At 43.0% G+C, this 9673-nt stretch overlaps 1 protein-coding gene across 8 annotated transcripts in view; it reads left to right on the forward strand.

Moving 5' to 3' along the window:
• The window catches only part of PDCD2L (programmed cell death 2 like), a 25898-nt gene extending 16830 nt beyond the window's left edge, over positions 1–9068 (forward strand). For 6 of the 8 annotated variants that reach the window (XM_082708643.1, XM_082708637.1, XM_082708644.1 and 3 more), the window contains one exon: positions 8889–9068. Coding sequence is in view for 6 of the 8 variants with exons in the window: in XM_082708637.1 (XP_082564763.1) it covers positions 8889–9019 (131 nt within the window). In the remaining 2 variants the exon portion in view is untranslated. Of the gene's footprint in view, positions 1–1569; positions 1670–2511; positions 2631–8888 lie in introns of those variants that run through there. The other 2 variants (XM_082708639.1, XM_082708642.1) reach the window with 2 other exon arrangements.
• The last annotated feature ends 605 nt before the right edge of the window (positions 9069–9673 follow it).

A 9673-nucleotide genomic window follows, 5' to 3' on the forward strand; every position in this document is an offset into this window, starting at 1 on the left:
CGATCCTAGGATCCTGGGATCATGACCTGAGCCGAAGGCAGAGGCTTTAACTCACTGAGCCACCCAGGCACCCCTATTATGTTTCATTATTATGGCCAATTCTTTTCACACCCTCCTGAAAGTTCTCAATGTTATTTGCCTCACAAATTGAACTCCAGACTACCTGGCTCCATGTTTCCCTGAAGACCTGTCCTGTGTGCCTAGTTCTCCTGAGCTACTCTGAGCTCTAGGCCTTCCATACTTCTAGCATTGCTGTCATTCTGGGTCACCTTTATTTGGGTATCCCCTACCCATCTTCCAAGTGAGTCCCCCTGTTTCCTAGAGCTCTTATCTTCTTTCTCAGTTTGTCCTTTCAGTTTTTTTTTTCTTTTAAAGATTTTATTTGACAGAGATCACAAGTAGGCAGAGAGGCAGGCAGGGAGTAGGGGAAGCAGGCTCCCTGCTGAGCAGAGAGCCCGATGGGGGGCTTGATCCCAGGAACCTGAGATCATGACCTGAGCCGAAGACAGAGGCTTAACCCACTGAGCCACCTAGGCGCTCCCCTATCCTTTCAGTTTTGATATAGCACTTTCTCTACTAATTTCCTGAGGTGGGATCATGGGATACAGAGACTTAAAGTGACCTGTGGGTCCTAAAATATACTTACTGTATGTTTATGTTCACAATAATAGTCAGATATGGAATCCTAAGGCATTAATAATTTTTTTCAAAAATTTTAAAGATATGACTTCATTCATTCATTCATTCATTCATTTATTTTTAGGATTTTATTTTTAAGTACTCTCTACACACAACATGGGGTTTGAAATTAGAACCCCAGGATCAGAAATCACATGCTCCGCCTACTGAGCCAGCCAGAGGCCCTGATATTACCTCATTCTTTTAGCATCCTGTGTTGCTATAGAAAGCAGTCCCATTCTGACTGTTAGTCCTTTGAATGGGAGCTCTTGTTTCCAGGTCACTTTCAGAATCTTCACTTTATCCTTGTTATTTTGAAATTGTGTATATTGTGCTGAGTACTTGGTAAGTGTTTTGAGTTCAGAAACTCATGTCCTTCAACTTGGATGATTTTCTTCCTTTAGTGCCTTTTTGAGAACTTGCTTTGGTTCTTCTTATTCTTTTTTTTTTTTTTTTTTTTTTTTAAGATTTTATTTATTTATTTGACAGAGATCACAAGTAGGCAGAGAGGCAGGCAGAGAGAGAGGGGGAAACAGGCTCCCTGCTGATCAGAGAGCCCGATGTGGGACTCCATCCCAGGACCCTGGGATCATGACCTGAGCTGAAGGCAGAGGCTTTAACCCACTGAGCCACCCAGGCACCCTGGTTCTTCTTTTTTGTTCTGATTTTTGTTTCACTTTCCAGTTTTCTTCAACTTTGTACTTTGTCTTTTTAGTTGTGGTAAATATATATATATATATATATATAAGGAAATTTAACATCTTAACCATTTGTAAGTGCAATTTAGTAACTTTATTTACATTGTTATGCAGCCATTCTTCAGAACTTTTTCCTCTTGCAAAACTGCAGCTCTATAACCATTAACAATTCCCCATGTCCCCCTCTCCTCAGCTCCTCGGGACCACAGTTATACTTTCTGGTTCTGTGAATTTGACTCATAGAAGTGGAATCATAATTATTCGTCCTTTGAGACTGCCTTATTTCACTTAGTGTAAGTGAAGTTCATCCATGTCATACTGTGTGTCTGAGTTTCCTTCCTTTTAAAGCTAATACTCTGTAGTATGGATCTACCACATTTTGTTCATTTGTTGAATACTTGGGTTGCTCCTGCTTCTTCGGCTATTGTGAAGGTTGTTGCTATGATTCTGGGTGCACAAATCTCTCTTCAAGATCCTGCTTTCTGGGCTCCTGGGTGGCTCAGTGAACCGGTTAAGCCGCTGCTTTCAGTTCAGGTCATGATCTCGGGGTCCTGGGATCGAGTTCCGCATCGGGCTCTCTGCTCAGCAGAGAGGCTGCTTCCTCCTCTCTCTCTCTCTGCCTACTTGTGATCTCTCTCTGTCAAATAAATAAATAAAATCTAAAAAAAAAAAAAAAAAAGATCCTGCTTTCAGTTCTTGTGACTATGTATACCTGAAGCAGAATTGCTAGATCATATAATAATTCTATTTTTAGTTCTTTGGGGAACCACTGTAACATTTTTCATAGTGGCTGCACCATTTTATATTCCCAATAAACAGTGCACAAGAATTTCAAATTTCTCCACATCTTCACCAACACTTGTCTTTCGGTTTTATTTTTTGTTTTGTTTTGTTTTTTAAGATTTTATTTATTTATTAGACAGAGATCACAAGTAGGTAGAAAGGCAGGCAGAGAGAGATGGGGGGAAGCAGCCTCCCCACTGCGCAGAGAGCCTGATGTGGGGCTCGATCCCAGGACCCTGAGATCATGACCTGAGCCAAAGGCAGAGGCTTAACCCATTGAGCCACCCAGGTGCCCCTGTTTTTTTTTTTTTTTTAATTTTTTTTTTAAAGATTTTATTTATTTATTTGACAGAGAGAAATCACAAGTAGTCGGAGAGGCAGGCAGAGAGAGAGAGAGGGAAGCAGGCTCCCCGCTGAGCAGAGAGCTCGATGCGGGACTCGATCCCAGGACCCTGAGATCATGACCTGAGCCGAAGGCAGCGGCTTAACCCACTGAGCCACCCAGGCGCCCCTGTTTTTTGTTTTTAATAGTAACCATCCTAATGGATGTGACATGGTATCTATTATAATTTGCATTTCCCTAATGATTAATGATTTGAGCATTTTTCATATGAATGGCTTATTAGCCATTTTACATACCATTTTAGGAGAAGTGTCTACTCAAGTCTTACTGTTCATTTTATAGTCAGGTTATTTGACATGTAGTTGAGTTGTAAGAGTTCTTTTTATATTCTAGGTATGAACCCCTTATTGGGTGTGATTTTTGCAAATGTTTCCTTCCGTTTTATAGGTTGCCTTTTTACGTTAATTGTGTCCCTTGGTGCACCTAAGTTTTTAATTTTAATATAGTCCAATTTGTCTATTTTTACTTCTATTGCCTATGCTTTTGGTTTCATATTCAGGAAATCCTTGCCACCTACTTACTTTTTAAAAAGGAAGCACACAGGGGCGCCTGGTGGCTCAGTCGTTGGGCATCTGCATTCAGCTTGGGTCATGATCCCAGAGTCCTGGGATTGAGTCCCACATCGGGCTGCCTGCTTCTCCCTCTCCCACTCCCTCTGCTTGTGTTCCCTCTTTTGCTGTCTGTCTCTCTCTGCCAAGTAAATAAATAAAATATTTTTTTAAGAAGTAAAAAGAAAGCACACCGTAAAGTACACCAATCTGACGCCTATAGCTTGATGAACTTTTACATAAATATACTCTTATAATCACCTCCCAGAGTAAGATGGGAATGTTTGCATGTCCCAGAAAGTCCCTTGGGCCTCCTTCCCTCTCTAGGCTTATCACTCTCCCCTATCCCCTTAAGAAATTTGCCTGCTCGGGGTGCCTGGGTGGCTCAGTGGGTTAAAGCCTCTGTCTTCGGCTCAGGTCATGATCTCAGGGTCCTGGGATCGAGCCCCTCATCGGGCTCTCTGCTCAGCAGGGAGCCTGCTTCCTCCTCTCTCTGCCTGCCTCTCTGCCTACTTGTGATTTCTGTCTGTCAAATAAATAAATAAATAATTTAGAAAATCTTGAAGATAAATAAATAAATAAGTCTTAAAAAAAAAGAATTTTGCTTGCTCTGGAATTTCACACTAATGGAATCATACAGTGTATGAAGCATAGAGTGCTTCTGTTTAACTTGATATCTTTGTTAGCTCTGTCTTCTAACCCTTCTTTTGAATTTGGTTTGACTGTTCTATTTTTAGTTTCTAATAGCTCTTCCTTGTTCTCTGAAGCTTTTCCATACCACCTTTTTGTTTTATTTTCTTTGTTGAGTTCTTATTTACATCGTTAAGAAGTGGTTTAGGGACATCTGGGTAGCTCAGTTAGTTAAGGGTTCTACTCTTGATCTTAGCTCAGGTCTTGATCTCAGGGTCGTGAGTTCAAGTCCTACCTTGGGCTCCATGCTGGGCGTGGAGCCTACTTAACCCAAAAAAAAAAAAAAAAAAAAAAAAGGGAAGAAGAAGTGGCCTGGGTTGTTTTTTGTTTTTTTTTTTAAGTTTTCACTTGTTACCCATGTGTCTATTTTCTGCAATTTTTTTTTTTTAGATTTTATTTTTAAGTAATCTCTAAACCCAGCATGGAACTTGAACCTACAACCCTGAGATCAAGAGTTGCATGCTCTTGGGGCACCTGGGTGGCTTAGTGGGTTAAGCCTGTGCCATGGGCTCAGGTCATGCTCTCAGGGTCCTGGGATCGAGCCCCACATTGGGCTCTCTGCTCAGCTGGGAGCCTCCTCCCTACCCGCCCCCGCTACCCCGCGTCTGCCTCTCTGCCCACTTGTGATCTCTCTTTCTTTGTGTCAAAGAAATAAATACAATCTTTAAAAAAAAAAAAAAGAGTTGCATCCTCCATTAGACTGAATCAGCCAGGCACCTCTCCTGTAATTTTTCTGATCCCCAAATGTTATGATGGAGATTTTGTATAAATGTCTGGTGAACCCTGGAAATCACCATTTGTTGACATCATTCTAGTCATCATTCTTGACATTAATACAGATAGGAAGTTTAGATAGATAGCTGGAAAAAAAAAATTCTTTTTTTTTTTTTTTTTTTTTTTTTAATTTTACTTATTTACCTGACACAGAGTGAGTGACTGAACAGAAGCAGGGGGAACTGCAGACAGAGAGAGATGGAGAAGCAGGGTCCCCGCAGAGCAGGGAGCCCCATGTGGGCTCGATCCCAGGACCCTGACATCATAACGTGAGTGAAGGCAGACACTTAGCTGACTGAGGCACCCTGGCGCCCCTAGGAAAAAAAATTTATACCGACAGGAAAATTCAGTACATTCTAATTAAGAATATTGGAATAAATGTGTGCAAATTCAGCATAAGGAAAAATGTATGTGAGGCAGTTGCTGGACTGTAGGCAATGGTTTCTTTTACCTAGTTGCTAAAAGATCTTCTGAAGCTAAGAGAATTACACCCATTCCATTTTTCTTTCTTTCTTTCTTTCTTTTTTTTTTTTTTTTTTTTTTAGGTTTTATTTATTTATTTGGTAGAGACAGAAAAAGCAAGAAAGGGAACACTAGCAGGGGGAGTGGGGGAGGGAGAAGCAGGGAGCCTGATGTGGGGCTCGATCCCAGGACCCTGGGATCATGACCTGAGCCCAAGGCAAACGCTTAATGAGTGAGCCACGCAGGAGCCCCTCATTCCATTTTTCAACTTTAGATCATATGTATTTGGCTCTTTACTATAATAAGGAAACTTATGCCCTGCTCCACCTCCAAATATTTTAGGTGGTTTGTTTTTTTTTTAAGACTTTTTTTATTGAGGCGCCTCGGTGGCTCAGTGGGTTAGGTCTCTGCCTTCAGCTTGCGTTGTGATCCCTGAGTCTTGGGATCGAGCCCCGCATGGGGCTGTCTGCTCAGCAGGGAGCGTGCCTCCTCCTGTCTCTCTGCCTGCCTCTCTGCCTACTTGTGATCTTTATCTGTCAAATAAATAAATAAAATCTTAAAAAAATATATATTTTTTAATTTCTTCAAGTAATCTCTGTGCCCATTGTAGGGGTTGAATTTATAACCCCAAGATTTGGGGTCAGCCAGGTGCCCTATTTTAATATTATTGTATTGCATTGAGGCTATACGTCTGTACTCTGTCACCGTGATTGTCGCAGCTAATAAGCTTTTGTTCTCTGTTTCTGTGGTTTGCATGCTCACACCATTCTTTTCTGTGAGCTTTTCCATTCCTGAATGTTTTATTTTGATTCTTCTCTGGTAGCTAACAGTCTGTCAAGTGATAGCCTTAAGGAGGGTTTATAGCTGTTATTCTTACTTCAGAATGTCTGCTTTTGCATTGAAGAACAACCCATGTATAAAATCCTGAGATCCCATTTTCTTTCCTCCCAATGGTGGTAGCCCCAGTGCTATCATGTCCTCACAGTGAGAGCCCTTCTGGCTCTCCTGTCCTCTCCTGTGGCCCCATCTCACAGAGAAGTATGTTTTTCCTCCAAATCCCTAAGATCCTTAATAGTGATATCTTTAGGCTTTGAATGAAGTCTGAGGGTGGCCTGATTCCACCCTCCCCCCGCCACTTTGTAACTAACATTTATGCTAGCACCTGTAGATTTTTCTGTATTCGTGAAGTCCAGTCTGAATTAACAGGTCTTGCCCTTGCATTGTTCCATAATCCTTTCATCCTGGGACAGGGTGGATTTTTGGACCTCTATTTCGTTTTGCTTTATTTTTTTTTTTTTCCCTTCAAATTTCTGGATATTTTTTTGTTGCGTTTGTAGCTTTTCTGTGGAAGCAGTATCGGTTGCTTTGACCACCTTTCTCCTCTCCTGTGCTCACATCTCTCCTCTTTCCCTCTGTTCACTGCGATTCTCTCAAGCCTTTCCTTTCTACCTGTAATTAGGTTTCACCTATCTTTTCTGTTCCTTGTGGCTTCTGATGTTTTTCCTTAGATGCGTATTAGGGCTGTTTTCACCTCCACATAACTTCCTCTTTGTCCTACCCTCCCCCTTCTGCCGTGTCAGGCCCCTGGGCTCAGGCAGCATGTACAGGACTCTGCTACTTGGTATTTTGTTCCATCTGATTTCTCACCCCTTCCTTTTTTCCTACCCTGGTGGCTACCAGTTTGCAGACTCCAGCCTTCTTATTTCTCCCAAATAAGCTCTATTTTGGTCTTGTTAGTTCTGTCTTTGATGCTTTTCTTTCCATTATCCCTGCCTGCATTTTTCCTTTCAAAGGGTTTTTCCTTTGCTGCTCCAAACCAGTTCTCCAGCCCCGCCTGTTGACTCCCATTTTCCCATTCTGAAATCAGCAGTTCTTGTTGAGCATGTTTTCTTGGTGTTATTCTTCATGGCTCTGTCCATTGACAAATTTCTGTAAGCTCTTAGGATTGTGTGTGTGTGTGTGTGTGTGTGTGTGTGAGAGAGAGAGAGAGAGAGAGAGAGAGAGAGAGAGAATCCTTTTTGGAGGTAGTGGAGGTAGTGTGTTCTCTTAGTGGGGTACTTGTGTATGTAAGTAAGTAAGTAAGCTCTACACCCGACTTGGGGCTCGAACTCATGATTCCAAGATCAAGAGTCACATGCCCGACCCACTGACGGAGCCAGCCAGGAGCCCTGTGAAATTTTTTTCTTTTAAGATTTTTTTCTTTTAAGATTTTGTTTATTGGGACGGCTCAGTTGGTTAAGCAGCTGCCTTCGGCTCAGGTCATGATCCCAGCGTCCTGGGATCGAGTCCCACATCGGGCTCCTTGCTCCGCAGGGAGCCTGCTTCTCCATCTGACTCTGCCTGCCACTCTGCCTGTGCTCGCTCTTGCTCTCTCTCTCTCTCTGACAAATAAATAAATAAAATCTTAAAAAAAAAAAAAAAGATTTTTGTTTATTTATTTTAGAGAGAGAATGTGAGCAGGGGAGAAATCTCAAGCAGACTCTAAGCCATCATTGGTGCCTGATACAGGGCTTGATCTCAGGACCCTGGGATTATGACCCGAGCTCAAATCAAGAGTTGGGTGCTTAACTGAGTGAGTCACCCAGGTACACCCCCCCCCCCAATTATTTTTTAAGTAGGCTCAGTGCCCAGCATCGATCCAACAAGAGGCTTGAACTCAGCGATCCTGAAATCAAGACTTGAGCTAATATCAAGAGTCAGATGCTTAACCAACTGAGTCACCCAGGTGGTCCCCCAACCCTGTCACGGATTTTCATTGAGGGGTACCTGGGTGGCTCAGTCAGTTAAGTGAGCGCCTGCCTTCGGCTCTGGTCATGATCCCAGGGTCCTGGGAGGGAGTCCCACTTCACATCTTAAGTGCTCAGAGCAGGGAGCCTGCTTCCCCTTCTGCCTGCTGCTCCCCCTGTCTGTGTGCTCTCTCTCTGTCAAATAAAACAAAACCAAAAAACGTGATTTTCAGTGTCCAATATCCTCGACAGTTATAATAAAGACTTTAAAGTATATCTTCCCATTAAATCTGCTTTTGGTCATCGGTGGTCACTTTCTGTGGGCAAGAATGTGGCTGGAAGGTAGTGAACACCGCTTTTGCTGTTCCTAATTTTTTCAGCTTATCAGGTAAAATCACTCCTGTAGCAACACCAGCTACACTGATATTGCATCATCGTTCTCCTTCCATTATCTTCTCATTGCTTAACCTCTTTGTTTTACATTGAGCACTTAAGATGTGCCGGGCTCTGTTCCAAGTATCTTACATGCACTACTTTATTTAATCCTCCTCACAACAATCTTTTTCTTTTTTTTCTTTTTGAAAGATTTTATTTATTTGACAGAGAGATCACAAGTAGGCAGAGTGGGGGATACAGGCTCCCTGCTGAGCAGAGAGCCCGATGTGGGGCTCAATCCCAGGACCCTGGGATCATGACCTGAGCCAAAGACAGAGGCTTAACCCACTGAGCCACCCAGACGCCCCCAGTCTTTTTCTTTTTTAAGATTTTATTCATTTATTTGAAAGAGAGAAAGCATAAGCACAAGTAGGGACAAGGAGCAGAGAGAGAAGGAGAAGCAGACTCCCTGCTGGGCAGGGAGCTAGATGTGGGGCTTCGTTGCAGAACCCTGGGGTCATGACCTGAGCCAAAGGCAGACACCCAGCTGAGTCACCCAGGAGCCCCTCTTCACAACAGTCTTATCATAAATACAGTCCTCATTACAGATTGGTGAAGTCCCATACTCAGGTGGTAGAGCTGGGATTTAAACTCAGGTAGTCTTGCTCTAGAGTAAGCAAACCTTCAAATACCTAGTGTATCTTCTAACATTTCCTCTTTGTTAGAATCCTGAATATGTTTTGTCTTTCAGATCTTTCTGTAGAATTTGGAACAGTTCTGATTTACACATGTGAGAAGAGTTGCTGGCCTCCAAATCATCAGACTCCCATGGAAGAACTTTGTATTATACAAGAAGACCCAGATGAATCATTATTTAAGTAGATCATTTCCTTTTATTTATATAAATTAAAATAAATGTAATGTTCCCAGGTTTGTGTATTTTTGCTTCATTTCAACTCACAGATTATTAACCCTTTATTTTAAGGGCGGTCCTTTGTGCTTTATGGCACCTGTGCTGGGGCTGCAGTGAGATTTAGAAACTTCTGGCTATGGGCTGGTCTACCTTTCCAGGGTCAGGTGCTTGTCTTCACAGTGACAGCTCAGAATGTGGCTCCTCTCTAGCCCGGAAGGTGGGTGTTCCCTGCACAGGCAATCTAGTGGGCTTTGTAGGAGGGAGAGCCCCAGAAGAGCTGGGGCAACCGCCAGCCTCTTATCACCTCTGCTGCCTCTGTACTTGGCTGCAGTCGGTTACAGTCCCTGGATGCTAATTGAACCACTCGACCCACCCCAGCTTCTTAAGGCTCCCACCCTGCCACACTAGCTGTTCAGACCTGTCCGGTGTTTTCCCTACCCACGATCCCAGCCTCACCCCATCCCACCTTCTGCCCCTACAGTATTACAGAAAAGGGGCCCTTCCTTTCTTCTGGACATTGTCCCTCCTTCCAGGTGGTCACTTTTCCAATCTCCCCTTTCTCCTTTTGTTTTTTGTGTCAATCCCTTCTATTCTGCTACACCTTGACAGCAGTATGAAAACAT

The sequence above is a fragment of the Mustela nivalis genome (assembly GCF_964662115.1).
Source record: "Mustela nivalis genome assembly, chromosome: 18".
In the NCBI taxonomy this organism is placed as follows: Eukaryota; Metazoa; Chordata; class Mammalia; order Carnivora; family Mustelidae; genus Mustela; species Mustela nivalis.